Raw genomic sequence first — 21,876 nt, 5'->3', positions numbered from 1 at the left:
AAAGACATTATTTCGAAGACATGCATTCCGTCAATACTCGCTTATATGTAGAGTCCAACTGCAAACTGCAAAGATCCAGGTCTGGGTCTGTGTAATTTGTCAGGAGTAATCAGTAAAACAAACAATATAGACCCTGATCTGCAAGCGCATTATGCTAAGCCGGATCAGGATCGATGTTGTTTGCAGTTGGAATAGACTTATTAGCGAGTACATAGGGTATATGGATGCGATGAAGGTCGAAACTGCAGCTGACAATGGATTGTTGCGTGCTGCGATATGGTGAGCTAAATGAATGTTTACTCTTAAATGGATAATCAGTCAAATCAGAAGATGACGGCTAAGAGAAATATAACTGCCAGAAATCTATTCTGACCGTGATCTGCCTAAATTTCTCAAGCAAGAATTCAAATTACTGTCCAGTGATACCCAAGGAAAGCAAGGTGACTTTTATTGACAATATGGGTCAATGGTTTCTCTTTCTGCAGTTGTGTCGCAAGGGTTTCTGGAGCCCATGGGGCAATATTCTTTAATCGCGTCCCAACTTTGCGACAGAGAACAGTTTTTCTGTCAGTTGCCAACCTCACTCCTCCCAACTCCTAAATATTGGTTCGTTGCCTCCTCCTACCGACTTCCTCGTTCGCTTTGCTTCTGTGTTTCCGAGTATTATTTAAATTATATATATCTATCTATCTATATATATATGTATATATATATATATATATATATATATATATATATATATATATATATATATATATATATATATATATATATATATATATATATATATATATATATATATATATATATATATATATATATATATATATATATATATATATATAGTTTTATGTATTTTATATTGTCTGAACTTTTATATATATTCTCATATACTTAAATTATACCAAAATAAGGTACACTAAGACAAAATCTTGTGCATTTAAAATATTTCCTGGCAATATCAAAACCAAAAACACTGCAAAATCTAGAGAAAATAAACAATTTTGAAAATTGTTAATGTTTTATTTATTTTTAATACGAGTACACTGATATTTACTTAAATCACTATTCAATTACTTGCACAGGTTCTTTAGTTACCATTATTCATCTTATTTAAAATCATTCCAGCAACGTACGCTTTTAGCATTTGTTATGTTTTCCTTTAATCTTTACTTGCATAATAAATGATGCAAGTAGAGACATGTGAGCTTATCTATAATAAACAGCCCGCATTTCATATGGCGTACTAATCACTGAGACAGAAAACAACATGTAATGAGTTGAGATTACATGTCGTAATCTTCTATGTTTTAGGTAACAGGCGCCAAAGATACGTTATGTGAATATTTCCATATCTACCTATTCTCACATGTACATTTAATACTAAGATTTTACAGTAAGTACAGTATATATTGTCTTTGAAGTCGAGTCGAAATGCAAGCAATATAGACCCTGCTCTGTTTTTGGATCTGGATCTATAGTGCGACGACATATCTAGGTTTGTGCAACTCGTAGCTGGACTGGAATTATAAGCTAGTACCTACGGTATCTAAACTAAAAAAGTTCTGCTTATCTATATGTATATACAAGTTGTACAAACTTAGATATGCGACGTCAGATATGGGTATGTGCAGGTTGCAGTTGGGCTCGACTTAAAAACAGGTATGTACGATACTTAATTCATCATCACTCTGTTCTGCCTGGGAACATTTAAATGATATAACGCAGTGGTTCTCAAAAATTGTTTTGTTGAATATGTGGACCTCTTCTTAGCTTCAAATATTTGCGCGCACCCGCACATGATAATAGTTGTACTTTAAGGCTTCACTGATTGATTGACAGAAAACTTTGATGAACTCAGCAACTTTTCTACATGAATTCACATTTTTTCATGACAACAGCAAATACATACATTTGAAAACTAGTGCTATATGTGCAAGATATACTATTTAATCAGTCAGACGAGGACACATTGAAATAACTCCATAAATAATAATAATAATAATAATAATAATAATAATAATAATAATAATAATAATAATGATAACAATAATAGTAATAGTAATAAAAATTGTTAATTGTTCTTTTAGTAAAAAAAGGCAATAGGTTCAAACTTACAGTGGCGTCACTAGGGTTGGTGTCACCCAGTGCAGTAACTCATGGTGTCACCCCCTTGGACCTCCTTCCGTAACAGACTCTACAAATTTTTTATATACAGTCATTTTGGTGTCACCCTCTTTGATGGTGTCACCTGTTGCGGTCTGCACCCCCTACCCCCCAGTGACGCCACTGCAAACGTATATTTATTATAACATATAGAACTCAGAATCGAAGGTCACATAAATGCCGACATCAATTCATTTCTACTTTCTCACAATACATGCTAGCAGAACTCTTTATGAAAAGAAACCGTTATAGCCGGCCATTAACATATTGCTCTATATTTCTTTCATGGTTTAGACACATTTATCAAATATTCAGAAATGCGTTTCAAGATGTATTCATTATTTAAGTTTGACACGAAAGGTATGTAGTCACCTTTTGTATGTATTTTACTTGTAAAAATGTTGGCGAAAATGTATTGCTTACAAGAGAAGGAGCAGGACAGACTGTAGTGGAATGGTATTCGTCTTCAGTATTTTGATGACATATGTGGAATGGTATTCGTCTTCAGTATTTTGATGACATATGTGGAATGGTATTCGTCTTCAGTATTTTGATGACATATGTGGAATGGTATTCGTCTTCAGTATTTTGATGACATATGTGGAATGGTATTCGTCTTCAGTATTTTGATGACATATCTGACACAGTTTAGGACTCTGATACAATCTAAGACGATATTCATTAAGTTCATTTGGAATCAGGTAATAATTCTGCACCCATGAACGTAGTCCAAGTCTACTTTTAGAGCATCGTTTCTCTCTCATTTTGGTGGTGATACAAGAGATATATTTATACATTTTTGCAGGGATTTAAACGTAATTCTTTATTCTTTAAAATACGAGCTTTTGGTGTGGTTGTCTCTGTGTAATTCGGATACAGTACACAGTGAATAATATGGCCTTGGTGATGATCCGAAAGTGAAATCTGTGTTCTATTGCACGTTGCTTTGTTTACAGTCCAGCCTCAATGAAATGCCAGTAAACCGATAAGGACTTCACCGTGAAGTCATCTTTAAATGTATTTTAGATTATTATACGATTTGTACTGATTGTCACACACAGTAGAAAGTTCAGTACTGATAAACAAATGTAGTAACTATATAGGAAAATTAATTGTGATCTGGGTCCACTTATGCTAATGTTGGCTTGCTAATCCATCACTTTCCACCCTTGCAATCTGCACAGTATGTTTCTTTCGTACTGATTATCAATACAGCTTAGTAATGTTTCACGTTCAAAATACATTTATTCATTTTTTAACACATGTCTGTCCGTTTCATTTACTCTAGACCGGCATATTTGTTTATCGATATCACGACACCGTTGTTTAAATAGATGCACAAAGCGATCTTCATCCCGAACATCGTGACTGAACCAAACCACATAAAAGCCTCTCGACAGTAACAATACAGTCTAAAAGCTGTGTTATTTTCTCTCATTTTAACAACATATCATAGGCTAATTATGATAATCTTGACCGAGGCAATTTCATAATTTGTAACTTGAGTGTTATACTTGAATAATTCATACTCATAAGATACTATGACTCAAGTCACCTCCTACAATGCATTTTGGCCCTATTTTAGACAAATTCAGAGCATATTTACAAAACTTAGCATGAACTTTCACAATGTATGGTGCTGCATGAAATCCCCATATTTCGCAATAATAATGTTAATTGGACGAGATTTTAGTATGAAAAATTTCAAATGTGCATGAATTGGCACCTAGCTTTTGGGAGCATTTAAAACAATGCTTAGCACATTGTTCAGGCAGTTTCGTTTGACACATAAACCAAGAATAGCGTGAGGAAAATATGGCGCCAAGATACCTGTAATAGGAGGTTACATTTAATTTAGAACTGCCAAAGAACCATTGCGCTTCACTTCTCATGTGACCACCATTTCGTAAAACCATTATCAGTTTTTCTCAGATAGACATTTAATAACCAATTATTACCTTACCTATTCAAAAGGTTGGTTATGGTAAAGCGCCGATCTGTTAGTCATATTGGGTTTCCATTCTTCAACAAAGGTACTAAAACTGCAGTTGACCAGCCCATTATTTAACGTTCTATTAGACATAGCATGAACGAAACGAATTTAGCTATAAACGGCATATTTAAAATATTCACATGGAATGCCGTCCTTTCTATTTGTAAAATTATTTATAGTTCGCAAAACCTCTTTTTCAGCCATTGGGCAATCAGTATTTCATCCTTGATATCGCTTGTATAAATCATAAAGGGGTAATTATTTGGAGGGTTACATATTTGTGAGAAATACTGAAACGAACACTCACGTGATATGGATGAATATGCTGCATTGTAGGCCTATTCTTAAGAAGATTACATGATGTTTTACCATCTTTGCTCTAAAGAAACTGGACAATTTTTGCTCTTCTTTTTGCGAGGTGAAATCCTTTTTCTATAGACATAATGAAGGTAATACCCATACAAACTATACAACATATACATAATTAAGAAAACACCCACGTCATTTTCAGTTACTTAAAACTTATCTTCCTCCGCTAGTATGGAATTAAGTATTTCTGGGGAAATTTATACGATAACAAATGTAACATCATGTAACATAAAAAATTAGATAGAAAAAGCCGAACGGTATGATTCGAGGTTGTATTAATTTCCTCATGCACATTTAATGTTTTCTTAACAGTCTCCTTCATAAAAAACGATAATACCCCTGGATACCCATTCAAGCTGAATGATCAGTGCACACTTTTGCAGTGACCCAATATTCATCCAACGATGATTTGACTTGAAGCATCTCGCCATAGTTATAACAGAAAAATATATTACAAACAGAGGAAGTTATAACATCTACATCTGTATCTACATCAGAAGACTAGATTTTATTTGATTTCTAAATCTGATATGTTCCAAAAAAGCGCTTTAAACTTTGAATGAAACAGATTTTCCTGCTAATGTTCTATCTTGGACATCGCCTTACCCTTAATGTTCTTCAACAAGGCGTTTTTTCTCCAGTCATATTCATAAATATCCCTTCCACAATGAACATATCACATTTCAAGAACGCCTTCTGTCAATATATAGCTTCTGATACGTTTTTAGTTCCTTATGAGCACGTATCACTCTCGCGGAGTAATGTTCCGTTAATCAAAGACTTTTTCCACCGAAAATTTTATTACAGCCATCCCGGAAGCAGTTCTGACGGCCCCTAACGCAGCTGTTTTGAAACTGCGGGAGTCGCAGCCACTAACACAATGCTGGAATTTTCTCAATGACTTTCTTTCATCCTCCCGTGCCTTCCAACAACTGCAATTGTAATAGCAAAGCGTCTGTAATTGGGCATTGAGGGATTAGCTAGATTAGCAACTCGTGCGTGAAAGTACGTGTCTATTACAGACCGCCTAAACAACTTCATTTCCAACTAAATATAATAAATCGGGTACGAAAGGCGTGCTGAGATATCTACATGCCTGTGTCAAAATGTTGATGGAGATCCATGTACGAAAAAGCTTATGAGATGCACGTGCTACTTGATTGTCCGCAAAGTTAAGCAAAATATCTTCGGTTAGATGCTGACGGCTGTTTAACCGCAGAGACTCTCAGATATTCCTAGCTTGTCACTACGGTCGTGGTGGTCAGCTGGAGACTCAATGTGAGACTTCACGAACACGTATATTGGTGCATTGAGGCCATGTGAGTATTTGTTTGCCATGCAAACTGTCACTGAATGTGCTTAGTTTCGAGTTTTGTGGAGCTGAATATGGGTTCGTGTTCACGTTTATAAATGTTTGAGTATTTGCAGGTAATCAAGATAATTCTGCGTCAGACCTCGTCATTAATTGACGCAATATCGTATTCACCTTTGTGACGTTCTACCATACGCCAAATTGACTAGAACACCAGCAAGTAATTTTCATCAAGGCCACTAAAAAGTCAGACTGTAGTGTACGCGTCTTGACACCACTGCGATCTCTAGTGTGCAAATTTCCCCCGAGGTGATTGGTGTAGAATAAAAATTTTGGTTTGAGATTGATGAGGTTTTAATCAAAAGAGTTACTACTACGATATTTCACATAAAATCGCCTCAGAATTCATCATATAGATTATCAATGTCTTCAACAAGTTGATGCATCAAAGCTTGAGACGTCTCCGAGTCCATAATACCACTGGTGAGCAACCGCTGACAAACTGATGCGGTCTAAAATTTATAATGCTTGAAGTGTTTCCAGCCGATCCACAAGGTCATGAGGATCACACCAATTCTGCTTCCTTACTTTTCTAGTTTTTCCATTATCATGGCAAATCGTTGAGTGCGGGTTCGGATTCATACTAGAGTTCAGATGCTCTTGAAGGTGGAGCTGCTTGTTTAATAATCGCGATTTTTTTCCCTTTCGTGTGAATTTCCTTTCGTGTGGATTCATGTTTATGTATAGGTTCGGGTGAGGCTGTTTCTCTGCTCCTTTGACTGTTTCTCTGCTTCTTTGTTTGTTGCAAATTTTATCAGTGTAGCTTCGGCTTAGGTGAAGGTACTTGTGACTTAGAATCTGGTCTTGCCTTCGATAGTAGTTGCATAAATTCTGTATGTATTTCCTTGGTTTGATAATATTTTGCAACTTCAGATGTATCGTATATTGTATTGTAAATATCTAATAGCGACCCAGGGGCTTTTTTTAACCCAGTATATATTCCATTATTCCATGCATACCTACTTGGACCACACTCTCTGTTTTGAAGTGGCTGGGTAGACAAAGACCGGCATATATCTGTTTTTGAAAAAAGATCCACTGTCTAACTTCTACATTATAATGTTGCTTATGTGTTCTCATTATTGTCTTGTAGACGGGTTGGGAAAGCTGTGGAAGACTCTTAAGTGCCTTTTTAATGTCTATGTCAAGAGTTTCTTGATGATTGCTTGGATATCACCAACTTTCTCTCAAATCCACTCGATGCCTTCTTTGATCTGACCCATTTTATCTTTTAGTTTTCAGACGTCTTCTATGATCCCAGCAATCGCCTATGGCAAGTATCGAGTAGTCTCCCCGGTTGCCCTCGTGGCTTTCTTGCTGACTAGTCTAGGCTGAAGTCTTCTACCCCACATAACTTTCCTCTTGCAGGGGCGCCTGTCTGTAACTTTCACGCGTGGGCATGTGCGCGTGATATGAGGACAAAGTCATGGGTGTATAAAGATTTAACCTAGATCAGTAAAAAGGACAGAACTGCTATTATCATACTACTTCTTGAATTTTGTCACGGTTGCTTTCCGCACCGTGCACTAACAGCAATGCAGTAGTTCAACCGCTAATGATAATCTACCCATTTTCAACACAGGTACAAAGCGTTTCACTTTACTGGTTGAGAGAATGCTCTAATTTTCACCCATCACCGTGTGAAGTCGTTGCCCTTCCTACAGTTTTTCACACAATTGTAACAATTGTAGAACCGATATAAACAAACAAAGGTATGTATGGTGAGTAGTTTGCACTGAACTCCTTTGTGCGTCTCATCGCAAGTGTGTATATGTACGTATACTTATAACTCTGTGGTCAAAATGTTCTTAAAAATACCCCTAAAGCCGCTGATTCTCCTCATGCAACATTGAGTAAAATGCTTTGGGCTATTTTACAATATGAATGCCACGACTATTACTACTTCTACTACTACTACTACCTCTGCCACGACTATTACTACTTCTACTATTACTACTACCTCTACTACTATTACCTCTACTACTACCTCTACCACTATTGCTACTACTATTACTACTACTACCTCTACTACTATTACCTCTACTACTATTACTACTACTACTACCTCTACTACTATTACCTCTACTACTATTACTACTACTACCTCTACTACTATTACTACTACTACTACCTCTACCACTATTGCTACTACTACTACCTCTACCACTATTGCTACTACTATTACTACTACTACCTCTACTACTATTACCTCTACTACTATTACTACTACTACTACCTCTACTACTATTACCTCTACTACTATTACTACTACTACCTCTACTACTATTACTACTACTACTACCTCTACCACTATTGCTACTACTACTACCTCTACCACTATTGCTACAACTACTACCTCTACCGCTATTGCTACTACCACTACTACTGCCTCTACTACTATTACCTCTACTACTACCTCTACCACTATTGCTACTACTACCTCTACTACTACTACCTCTACTACTATTACTACTACTACTACTACTACCTCTACTACTATTACCTCTACTACTATTACCTCTACTACTATTACCTCTACTACTATTACTACTACTACCTCTACCACTATTGCTACTACTATTACTACTACTACCTCTACTACTATTACCTTAGGACTGGTCGGCCGGGTGTCAGGATAATGTGACTGGGTGGGACATCATGCTACATGTCTGCGGCATGTTGCCCCAGTGCTAGATATCACTATAAACTGTCACGCTGCAGACATCGTAGCGATATGACTGGAAAATTGTTAAAGCTACGTTAAAAATCCAAATCACACACACACACACACACACACACACACACACACACACACACACACAGAGGCACACACACTACTACTACTATTACTACCTCTACTACTATTACTAATACTACTTCTACTACCATTGCTACTACTACTTCTACTACTAATACCTCTACTGCTATAACTACTACTATTATACTATTACTACTAGCTATACTACTACTACTATTCCTACTAGCTATACTACTACTACTATTCCTACTAGCTATACTACTACTACTATTCCTACTAGCTATACTACTACTACTATTCCTACTAGCTATACTACTACTATTACTACTAGCTATACTACTACTACTATTCCTACTAGCAATGCTACTACTACTATTACTACTAGCAATGCTACTACTACTATTATTACTAAAACTACTACTACTACGTCTTCTACTATTGCTACTGCTATTATTATTATTACTACTACTACTACCATTACCACTAATACAACTACTACTATTACTACAATTATTACTACTACTACTATTACTACTTTTACCTCTTCTACTATTACTACTACTATTAGTACAACTACTACTATTACTATTACTACTATCATTACTGCTACTATTACTACTACTACCGCTACTACTATTACTAATATTATTAAGACTTCTACTATTACTGCTACTACTATTACTACTACTACCTCTACTACTATTACTGCTACTACCTCTACTACAACTACTACTAATATTACTACAACTACTACCTCTATTACTACTACCTCTACTACTAATACTACTACTATTCATTATGTTAATATCTTATGTACATTATCGATTGCCTGAGTATAAAGCAGAGTTCACCGAAACTTTTTCATACAGCGAAAGTGGTTCATATAAACGTTGACTAGTTGAAATGTTGGGAAAAAAAGCAAACGATAAAACACACGAATTTTTATAAAAACTGATTGGCTGTGAAAATAAAATAAAATTGCGTTATTAATTACTTTACAAATTTTGGGTGTCGTTGCGGGTCGCTGAAAATAACTCTAAGGTCCGCGTGTTTGAAACGCAAATTATGAAGGGAAGGGTTCGCTTCGAAGAAACGGTATATTACAGTGTCGATGATGAAGCCCCTCCACTGTACTTTATTTGTTATTTTTTAATATGTATATATTTCTTTATTTTATGCTACTCTGTAAATTAGTGGATTTTTGAACAGAAATAAGTTTCATAATTCCCTGGAGTGAATTTTTTCTTTTATTTGTTCAATCAAGAGTTTTTTGTCCACTAGACAATACTAATATTAGATTGACCTGTCTGCAAGCGAAAGAAACACCTGGGTTTTCACGGGTTTTTCCTCCACCAGCTATACTGGCCATTATAAAATAGCCTACCTTGAGCTAAAAAATAGCCTTAAAGCCCAAAATAACAACAACAAAAACCTTGAATTGGGTAAGAGAGTTATGTAACTACTCATAATTTATATGCGAATATACGAATTTATTTCTCCCAATAAAATGTTACGACTCTAGGTCATAAAATAAGTAACAAAGAGAAAATACAACTAACAATTTAAGTAAAATCAACAAGTTATTAATTTTTGCTAAATTAAAAGTGTAGATTTAGATTTAAGAAACACTTACAGTATTGTGAATTAAACCCCAAAATACTCCTTAATGTCCCATCACCACAAGTCCAAAAATATGATATGTTCTGTATGAATTCCTAGTCCTGAATATCCTGATGGTACAGTGATGCAATCAGGAAAGTCTTTGAATTAATTCACTATAGCTCCAAAATAATGTGTTCGTCCAGAAGTAAAAAAAATATTTTGTAATTCCAATGAACATTTCTAATAAATGATTCCTCTAAAATTATATCTGAACGCAACTGAAAAATGATTCAACAGACCGACCTCACAACAGGTATAAAGAATTGTAAAATTCCATTAAATTTTTTCTAGAATAGTCTTAACTCAAAAAGCTATGTCAATATTTTATTTACAATTTACAATCATGGACAAAAGTTAGATATCTAAATATGGGGTTCACAAATGACCATTCGTTTAAAGTACATCTACAATAATGGACAAAAGTTAAATATACAATATAGATATACATAAAAATAAATTGTATCGATGAAGTATATCTTCAGCTGTGTAATAATTTGTTGATATTTCTCAGATTAAATATATTGCATGTTTTTTCTTGTTTCCTCATGTAAAAAAAAATGCATACAAAAGCTGATATATAATCACAAGTAGCATTATTTGAAGTAAATACTTTATTCATTGTACCAGTTTATTTTCAGACTGCCAGGAACGGGAAGGACACCGTTCCTATGCACAGTTTGTTCAAAGCGAACGAAGGCTGTTGAATAGAACAACCAGGCATTTGCAAAAATAGATTTCACATGACAGAACCTGTTGGAATAAATGAAGTTTTTGACATTCTGTTTTACCTAATCTGACAAGAAATGCATGTCCTTGAGCGATGCAGCCTTTCTTGATAACTGTTGCTGAAGCTGGTAAATGGATATAACAATTTTGATGTGTGATGGAAGGTAGTTTCCATTTATTGTTGAAGTCCAAAACATACTCGTTTTCTAACTACTTCTACAGGCACAATCAATCACGTTTTGCGTGCCACGATGGGAAATCTTGTATGTTCACATAAAAAAATATAAGTTTGCCTCTATAGCACGTGAAAACAGTGGATTTAAAAATATGCAATTACTAGTATTTCATCAATAATGTTTTAGAATTTTATAATTCAAATATTAATATAAAAAAAATTTTTTTGGGGGGGAGGGGCCTTGAATAATATAATTTGATTTCCTGTTATGTGTCCTGGACGTTTTCGTTTACATTTGCACTTTGTGAAACAGGTAACATGTATTAATTTTGGCAAACAAAATATATTTAGTGATAGCATGTGGATTCAGCATCTTATAAGGTGTTAAAAGGGATCGTGATATTGTAGATTTGCACTTTTCTTACTTTTCTGTATTTGGCCACAGGTGGTCGAGCGGTCGTAGGCACACTCATCTCACCTCTGTCCGCGTGAGTTTGAGTCTCGGCTGGACATACGTGGGTATATGAGAAAGCTTGCCAGTTACTTCCATGGCTTTTTCTTATATATCAAATGCGCATGAGCAAAGAGCAAATAATTTTAATTTAATTTATCAGAACGAAATGTAAGGGAGTACGTTTTTATATTGCTCATACCCACTCATCCACCGCTACTGATGCTGCTCGTATGTTCATTCATCCATCTTTTTATAAATATAAATACTTTGTACATTTTCAAGAAAAAAAAAGCTTTATTTACGTTCAGCATAGATCTTGACTCAGCATCAGAGACAACGAAAATCAGTTGTATTGATTTCAATTAGTCTTTGTTTTGTATGTTATTTCTAGCACTGCCTCGTTTGACAAATCACCTTTGAAAAGCTTACCTTCTTAAGCCTTTTTCCAATAGCTTCGTCAACACTGTTTTATATGATCATGTTGTTCAATAAAAAAAACACAATACCGTGGGAAAAGGGAAGCAATGTCTGCATTGCTAAAAAGTTAAACCAGTTTTGAGGAGGAAAATAGAACACTGACAGTAGATTCCTTATACTCTGGGTTTTTTTGATGGACTTGCCACGATTGCCATGAGAAAGCCATAGACAAATTCTGTGTGACTACCATGAATGATTAGACCTAGAAACTCAACTCTCAGATTTGGAGATGATCGCTGAGTTGGTTTTCCGTTATTCTAAATAGCCTTCAGTAATTCACGGGATAAACATATGAACACCAGATCCTCATCTTTGTGAAAGTAACACGCTTGTGTTTCCCTTTCTTATTTTCAAGTTTTTGCAAGCAATTTAATCTCTAAAATTTATGTTCGCAGCTTTTATTTTTCAAGGTCTTTTGTTTCCTCGTTATTACAAAGCAAAGATCGAAGTTAACATCCATATTTTTCAATATAATTATTTGAAGTAGCATAATCAAGTCCCGGTAATACAGTGGGCAATAGATACCACTAATCAGAATTGATGACGATATTACTTACTGTAAACCTGCTTTTTCACATACTGTGAACATGGCATAAATATAAACTAAGATACCCCCCTCCCCGAAAAAAAAAGAAAAAAAGGAAAATAAACTGTTTTTGATCAATTATGCATAAGTGGGACTGATAGATCCTCAGAATAAGGTCAGATGAAACTTGATAGACATCGTGACACTACTAAATTAACTTGCCGCTAATAAAGCAGTTTTACGGTATACTCGTGTTTCGATTCATTCATATTCAATACCACAGTGTATGAGATAAATTATTCCTCGACGTGTAACTTTGCGCCTTTCTCAACCCGCTATCTACAAATGGTCCGTCCAGAGTGAAGATAATAGCGTACTTTTATCACGGATTTTAACGTGTCTGGATTTTATCCCATTACTGAACAATTTGTAAACAAATAATGCGAATTCTATGATAACCGAACAACACCTGTTATCAGAAGTTAGCCTTCAGACTCAACGCGAGGACGTAGGGGGGTATTTTAAATTGGTTCGGGTCATATTTTCTTTGATGTACAGATAAATATAACTACTTCTATAAACTTCCCGATTTGATTAGACTATCCCCGTATTGAGATCAGCAACCTAGCGACAGGTGCCCGTTGCGCGTGATCTCCTAGATATAAAACGAAATGCCTGAAGGTGAGACAGTGAATCACGACACAATTAAGATTAAAACAAATTACAATATGATTTTCACAGGGGATTTTAGCACCACTAAGGTTCGTTTTCAGCATCGACAGATCCTCCATAAATGCGGAGAAACATAGCTGGAGAGCTTAGTGTTGATAGATAAATAACTGTGACAGCCGAGAGTCTCGACAGTTATCCGCTTGTCTTGTTGTGTAGTTGAACGGTTTGTAAGTCCGGACCTTGAAAAATTGACATGACCTTTATCTCTGTTTAAATGAAATAATTCTTGACGACAACGCTAACTAATTGACTGAAATGCTTTTTATTCGTACTCTTAGTTCCCTGCGTAAATATTTTGGGCAGGATGGCAACGTTGATGATCTGTTCTGTGTCAATACAAACGATTGTGTATTTCGGATTTAATGTTTTTAAATAAAATCAGATCGGGTTGTGTTAAAATCAGTAAGACGAAAACAGCAGCAGCAGCAACAACAACGACAAACAAGAATCTTAACATATGAAAAGGTGTCAACATTTTCATGTATAGATTGAATATCATTTTCTTGTCACTTGGAGTCAGCGAAACCATAAAAAGATCTTCGGAATATTCCAGTTTATATGTGCATCACAGTTGAAAGGTAATTGCCACTGAACAATAGCAGAGCTTACATGTTGTGTATACAGATGAATTCCATAATATGGATGTAATTAGTGGATAAGGAAGGAATCACTTTTTTGACAAACGTCATTCGTTGCCGACATAAAATCTCGGAATTATTTATGAATTTTGGTGACATGTGTAAACAAGACTTGTGATTTAGTTAACAACAGTCTGGATCCATGTCCCGTCTAATGGATCATAAATCTGGAGGAACACATTAAGGTGTACTCAGTGATTGTATATTTTTGTAGATAAACGTCGACGGCAGTAAAATGGCAAGACAGCAACGCTCCACTCGTTCTTCGCACGTGGTTAAAAACTTTGGAAGGTCGGGCTTTAAAATCTTTATATAGCTTTAATCGATCTTAAAATGAAATCATTTTCAAGAACCATGGCGGCTAATTATCAAAATTGTATCCCTGGTCTAAACGCTTTGTGTAACTATTTTGGTTATGACAGCAATGCAGGACATTTGTTAAATTGTAATACAGACATATAATCATTCCTGATTTTCTCATTTAATTTTTGAGTCTTATGATATCTGCGTTAGAGAAATATATTGGCTAGTGGAAGAAGAAATGCAGTATATAATGATGGAATGATATTGGCTAGTGGAAGAAGAAATGCAGTATATAATGATGGAATGATATTGGCTAGTGGAAGAAGAAATGCAGTATATAATGATGGAATGATATTGGCTAGTGGAAGAAGAAATGCAGTATATAATGATGGAATGATATTGGCTAGTGGAAGAAGAAATGCGGTATATAATGATGGAATGATATACATTTTGCAAAAGAACCAATAATAGTTAGAATCATATTCGAGGATTTCATACTGGACGGGCAATACTCCTTATGGAAAGAAAGATTTAAGAACTACATAGAACTTATATGTTGCGGCTTTAATTGAGTCCAATATGGATGATGTTTATTGTGTTAAATAATGAACGCAACGGTCTTGACTAAATGTTCTCAGTTTATCTACTTTATCTACTTTTTCTCCTTTCTGTTTTAGAAATTGAGTGTAATCCGCCAACGATCTAATGCAGGTAAAACAAAACACAAACTTCATCTGGACGTAAGTATAAATATGTGGGATGGACGGTGCCATTGATATCTACAATGTAGTACATACCATTGGCGAATATTGAATTCTGAGTATTGAACATACAGATATTGCAGACCTATGTAAAGTAAAAGTGTCAGTATATTTAGAATTAGTCTAATTAACTGATCTGAATGAGAGAAGTGACAACTCAAGCTCTGATTTAAAAAGTCGAATACATTCTGATTAGCACAAGGTAAGGTCCGATTTAAGTGACCAGTATGGATAAGATGGAATCGAGTATGCGGTATTTTAATGCCGTATCGGAAAACAAGCGGAAAGAGCTTCAGCTAAAGGGCATTGCTCTACACATTGATGGCGAACAGAAAAGAGTCATTACCAAATACTGGAAGGATAAGTTCGATCTTTTTGACGAAATGATAAAGCTCTACGTGAGAACTCCCACCTATACAAGAAGATCGAGCATGGATAAGCATTCCGTGGATAAGTGTGATAATGGTGAGATCCGAATGGGAGGAGTGAACATAGATTCTAAATTACTGAGTGGAAAACCAGTTTCGTTACAGAAAAAGGGCAGAGGAAGAGGAAGTGCACCTATGGAACCCATTATAAGCATTGTGGGTAAGGACGCCATTTGTTACCCAACTAATGAAGCAAAAAGAGGCAGGAAAGTCGAACTAACCACTAAAGAAGCTAGGCGAATGGCTCAAGTGAAAAATATATCAGCTAATTTGGACAATATTGCCATTCAGAAATCTTCTAGACCTCCTACTTCGCCCTCCGATCTGTATCATATTCAACGACTTCCGGCCCGGAGGCCATTCACGGCTCCTGGTAGGACTAAATCATCCAAAAGCGGCGAACGGACACGAAATTCATCAAAGTTCGCAAAAAGTGCCGGAGTAAAACCAGAAGCTACAGCGATTACATCCACTCCCAGACCAAAAACTTGTAGATGAAAAATGATAAATGCCCCCAACTTTATCAAAGTGGAGATGACATTTCTTCAATGGGTAAACTAAAACTGATTCTATAAAGAGGTATAATGAAAAAGATGTGGAAATTACAAATGGCTACATTGATGTATGTAATTATGCCCTGATTACAATATCTAATTTAGATACAATGTTTCATAAGTTTACATTCTGACCTTCTTTGCAAGCTTTATGCCCATTTCATTGCTTTTATGAAAGAAGGTATAATTCATTGAGCATTGTTCTGCATAATGATCTTGTTTTCGTTGTCGTACGACGAATTTGTTTAAAGAAGATGAGAATATGGATGTTTCGCAAAATTCGTGAATTTGGGTTTCGCGCTTCATATACTAACGTTAACACTATTAATGTATACTAACTTGCACTAAGTCGGATTGAGTACGACAACTACAGACAGAGTTCGGGTAATATTTACATTAAGGGATGGGGTGGGATAGGGATGAGGTGGGGACAGAATCACACACTACGCTAAGAACATCTATTTCACTTCATGATAATCGAACCTTAACATAAATTAATCAATGGTTTTATTACACGTACGACTAAACGTCATCATATTGATGACACTTGTATAAAATGATTATCATTTATGTTCTTTCACTGTATCGTTGCTATTTTAACGATTTTTCATCTTGAGACCAATAACTCCGTGTCCATTTTCACGTTAATTTTGGAAAATTCGGATATACAAGAGAACTATTTTGGTAATGAAGATATGATCGTCACATTGCATGTTGCAGCGAGCAATATTATGAAGATGAGTATAATTGTGCAATGTTTTTGAATTGTATTATTTTGTAAAATGTTTTTATTTGTTAAATATGTTTCAAAGACAATCACTTATCAATACGGACAAACATTCGATAATTTGAAATATAATTACATATCAATTCAGCCACATTTGTCAAGTAAGGCACAAATTTTTGTTTTGATTGGTCCATAATTGGAACGATAGCTAGAAAAACACAATGAGAGTAGATCGAGAAATAACTTTTTCATAAATGTGCAATGGTGTGAACAAAATCGTGCAATTTACTTTCTCTCTGGCAATTTTAAAAAATAAAATATTATTTGTGATTTGTCATGGAGTAGTTTATAGTAATCTAAAATCAAATAAAATTGTAATTAGTAATCAACATTAAGGTAACGTCTCTTTCATTCATGTTCTGTTTTATGTTTTATGCATCTAATATTCAATTATTTTTGCAACAAAGCAAGCTTGAGAAACCGTACCTTTCGGTGGAGTGATGTTTGTGTCAAACATGTTTAGTGGAAAGCATTTGTCAAGACATGCCTTATGCATATGTCTTGTCTTTATAATGTGGGTCAGAAGTTTATTACATACTTTAAAGTTATTATTATTATTATTATTATTATTATTATTATTATTATTTAAAAAAAATCGGTTCATTGATCGTCACGTGTATATATATATATATATATATATATATATATATATATATATATATATATATATATATATATATATATATATATATATATATATTAGATTGACTTGAAAAATGACTTCGTTTTAATAAGTTATATAAGTAAGTATACCTCATTTATATTGAAAACCACCATGTAAGCATATTGTCCTTGGAGTTTTAACGTTAATATATGCACTCTCTATATTAGCCTTTTTTGTAATCACTAAAAGCATGATCATCGGCACTACAATTAAAGTGATTATTATTATCATTATTATTATTATTATTATTATTATTATTATTATTATTATTATTATTATCTCTCCTTAACAGCAGCACTCAGCATCTGTATATTTTTTTGAACTGTACTTACATTTTCAAAATTCAACAGAGGTAAGATGGAGTTCCTTTAAAGTGCTATGTAATTGAGATTTGTTGTTAGAGTAATGATAAGAAAGACAAAATAACTAATAAAGATACGTACTACTTTAAATAATAATAACGAAACTATATTAATGTTTTATGTTCCTCTTTTTCATTGATCTATCTATCTATCTATCTATCTATCTATCTATCTATCTATCTATCTATCTGTCTGTCTGTCTGTGAGTACTTCAGTCCGTCCATTTGCTGATTTGTTTTACCTCTCGTAAATTTATCTGAAAAACAAGTCACGGTACAATTATAAACAACAAGGCCAGAAACTGCATGTCGATCTCATGATTGATTAATTACTGTAAAACTAGTAACTTTCACCCCCGAAGGTGAATGATTGAATGAGATTGTAGAAAATGATTTGTCTTAGTGTCACAATGATTCATTCAAAATATGAGCAAAGTCCGTCAAAGGGTTCAATAAATATAAAAAAATTAAAACTTTAACCAAAACCTTGACCCAGACTTAATCTAAACCTTATCGTAAGTTTCCTATGAGTGTGACCTTCATCCCATGGTCAGAGGGGCACGTATGTGTGTCACAGTGTGTAAGTGTGTCACATAATGCATTGTGTAAGTTTCATAATCATTCATCTCAAATATGAAGAAAGTCTATAGAGTTTAGGAAATACATTTTTTAAAAATATTTAAAAAAGTAAAGGACTTGAAACAAAACCTTAACACAAATGATCTATGACTTTGACCTGAAGCTGATGTCGCTGTCTGAAAAGTGGATGTTATTTCTCGTTTCCCACAAAGCTGGACTCGATAACGAATGATATAATTACGTTGACCCAAGAGTTGACAGAAAATTCATTTGAATTTTTATAGAATTCTCTTTCATTTCAATTCCATCTATATCAACGAACTTGCGGTATTAAATACCTAAATAGGAAACGTTTTCATTATTCTTAACTTTGATTAAGAATGTTCATATCATTTTATTCGGTATAATAACGGAAGATTGATGATGATCGTTTATCAGTAATCATGAGTTCTGTTTCAAATGTGTTGACACAAATAAATAGGAGACTCAGTTAAAATGTATGCACAATACTTGACTATATGACAATAAACTGGTGAATGCGATTTCTTCATAAGGTTATCTCGCTTTCGAATGCTAAAGAGGTGTGGGTCAGTCATGTTGGTATTGGTATGCGTAAACGTTGTTATTATGATCATATAATTTGAATATTAATATATGTCATGCATAAAACGTATTAAAATTATGTAGATAAGAGCAAACCCCCGAAATTAGTTTCATTTGTATGTGTCAAAGATAGAAATGAAAGGTTCATCCCTATTGAAAGGTAAATAGAATATAAAGTTCATGTTATTGGCAGATAACGTTTTATATAAGACATCTAACTAAGGTGGACTGATTGAGGCACTGATATCAGTCTCAAATGTCAGCGTTAGCTGCATATGAAAACATTGACACATAATGGTAGTAATAAAGTTTATCAGCCACAATTTTTATTTTACAATTGTTGTTTGTTGAAACTAAAATGAGATCATTCGTTCCGAACAAGATATTCAAACTAAAGTTGAACTTAATCCCCTCCCCCAGACAGATACAGCAATCTGAATATATTTTGTAATTTATATTCGGCATAGGCCAAAATTAAGAAAACCTAAACATTCCCATGATAATAACTTTATTCTTGTTCAAGATTCCAACATTTGTTTCATATTTTTTACTTTAAACTTAGTTTGAGTTTGGTACCCAAAGAGTTTATAGAATACTTAATTAGGAAACTTTTCTTTTCATTATTATTGGTTTTTATGTCTACCTTTCAATATTGAATAAGGTAACATGTGCATGTGTCAGTAAGGTAAAGTAAAAAACTTCGAGATTTCACTCTTGATGACGGACGCTTGATATAAAACAAAAATCTGTAGTGTCTTGTAAGATTCTATTGCAGAAAACATTTACCGAATTGATATTGTCTGTTGTCTAACCAGTCTTATGACGTCGCCTAAGACAAGGTTATTCTTTAGGAACGTTTTAGTAACGGAGCTTTTATAACATAAACAAGTGTTCTTATCTTAAGTGTTTAGGCTCTAATAAACAGTAACACAAGAAAGAGTGAGAACAACAAGCCTTTAAAAATATAATAATTTATTTCCCTGGAAAAATTCGGTAAAAATGAAAAAATATGAACTTACGGTTTTAAGAATCAAATCCAAAAATAATCCAGAAATAATCCACGAATAATATTTTAAAAGTCCTAATAATAAAATGTTCTAATGATTTCAAGTTCGAGTCCCGATGAAGAATCCAAGATGGAAGGCGGTGACCTATACTTTAACCTGTACTGCTTTGAAGACTACAGTTCCTTGTAGAAACACAATAATTAATCCTCCGGTTTTGGAAATCCAAATAAAATTTGTAACAAATGTCCTTGTTCAAGAATTTGTATGAATACAATACTATTTCCAGAGAAACGAAATAATTTCAGAATCCAAATAATCTGAAGAAAAATTAACATATAACTCAAAAACTCAAAACTTGTCACAACAGAGGAAAACAACTTGACGTCAAGTGTTTAAAAGCCAAAAAAATCTCTGAGATCTCTCTATCTAAACATCATTATTAATACTAAGTATTTCGCAATTTTGGAAATGTCTAATTGCGAAATAGAGGATCACTTGATCACGTTTGCATATAAAAAGTCACGTAGCCCCTGTATGTCCTTGATAAGAACCAATCAATTTACTCCGAGAATAAAAGTCGTTTACTTGGCCCTTAATCAAGGCCAGGAACTAAGTCAAAAATAGAAACAGTTTTTTATTATTAGGTATCTAAGGAAAAACTCAGGTCAAACCGAATTTTCTGGAAAATATCAATTTCCTAGTAAACAAAATTACATTACATTGACATGAAAAGAAAAAGAACTCCAAAACCCATAACTAATCAAATCAAATCAAACACAAATTAAATTAAATATAAATTAAATCAAATATATGTAACAGTGGACAATAATGTAGCTTATATGACTTGGACAAGTGGACAATTATGCAGTATATAATACTTGAACATATCCACATTCACGTAGTTGGTCAGGCTTGAACAAGTGGAAAGTAATGTAGCTTACATGGTTTAAATAGGTGGACATTAATTTAGACTATAGGACTTGAACATGTGAACAATAATGTAGTTTATAGGACTTGAACAGGAGGAAAATAATATAACTTATAGAACTTAAATAGGTGGACAATAACATAGCTTATATGACTTGAACAAGTGACCAACACTTTAGCCTATATGACTTGAATAAATGGACACTAATTTAGCTTATAGGACTTGAACAAATGGACATTAATGTAAGTTATAGGGCATGATCAAGTGGACAATAATTTAATTTAGCTTGTAGGACATGATCAAGTGGACAATAATGTAATTTATAAGACATGATCAAGTGGACAATAATGTAATTTATAAGACATGATCAAGTGGACAATACTTTACTTTATAAGACATGATCAAGTGGACAATAATGTAATTTATAAGACATGATCAAGTGGACAATAATGTAATTTATAAGACATGATCAAGTTGACACTAACGTAGTTTACAGGACTTGAAGAAGTGGGCAATAATTTAGCTTAGTGGACTTAAACCAGTGGACAATAATTTTGTGTATAGGACTTGAACAGGTAGAAAATAATTTAGTTATCGATCTTGAACAAGTGGCTGTTTAAGGCAAGTGACGTTTTAAATGAAATAGCAACTGACCTTAAAAAACGTTTTAAACTATTCGATAGTCATTTCATAACTTACTAACAGGATCGATAGACGCTTCATTAATATTCACGTGGTATTCATATCTCCAGTGCAGGGTGCACTTTAATTTACTTTGGAATTGTACTCTGAGTAAAGACTTAACGAAGAATATTTTAATTATGGTTGCTATTGCCTCAATGATATCATTTTG

The 21,876-nt window shown here is 34.1% G+C and overlaps 1 protein-coding gene across 3 annotated transcripts; it reads left to right on the top strand.

Annotated features, from left to right (window-relative positions):
• The first annotated feature begins 1,506 nt into the window (after nt 1-1,506).
• On the top strand, nt 1,507-18,011 carry LOC149805255 (uncharacterized). Of its 3 annotated transcripts, XM_089948907.1 has the most exons (3): nt 1,507-1,662; nt 10,959-11,174; nt 15,029-18,011. In XM_089948907.1, the coding sequence occupies exon 3, from the start codon at nt 15,340-15,342 to the stop codon at nt 16,036-16,038; it is 699 nt and encodes a 232-aa protein (XP_089805033.1). In that variant the 5' UTR covers nt 1,507-1,662; nt 10,959-11,174; nt 15,029-15,339; the 3' UTR covers nt 16,039-18,011. The 3 variants fall into 3 exon arrangements, with proteins under 3 accessions (XP_089805033.1, XP_089805034.1, XP_089805023.1); XM_089948908.1 differs by lacking the exons at nt 1,507-1,662; nt 10,959-11,174 and adding an exon at nt 12,651-13,988; XM_089948897.1 differs by lacking the exons at nt 1,507-1,662; nt 10,959-11,174 and adding an exon at nt 12,651-14,339.
• Nucleotides 18,012-21,876: the final 3,865 nt, after the last annotated feature.

The sequence above is a fragment of the Sinohyriopsis cumingii genome, chromosome 2 (genome assembly GCF_028554795.1).
Source record: "Sinohyriopsis cumingii isolate HCF-2022 chromosome 2, ASM2855479v2, whole genome shotgun sequence".
Classification (NCBI taxonomy): domain Eukaryota; kingdom Metazoa; phylum Mollusca; class Bivalvia; order Unionida; family Unionidae; genus Sinohyriopsis; species Sinohyriopsis cumingii.
The sequence above is the reverse complement of the archived record's forward strand: the minus strand, read 5'-3'. Positions and strand labels throughout refer to the sequence as shown.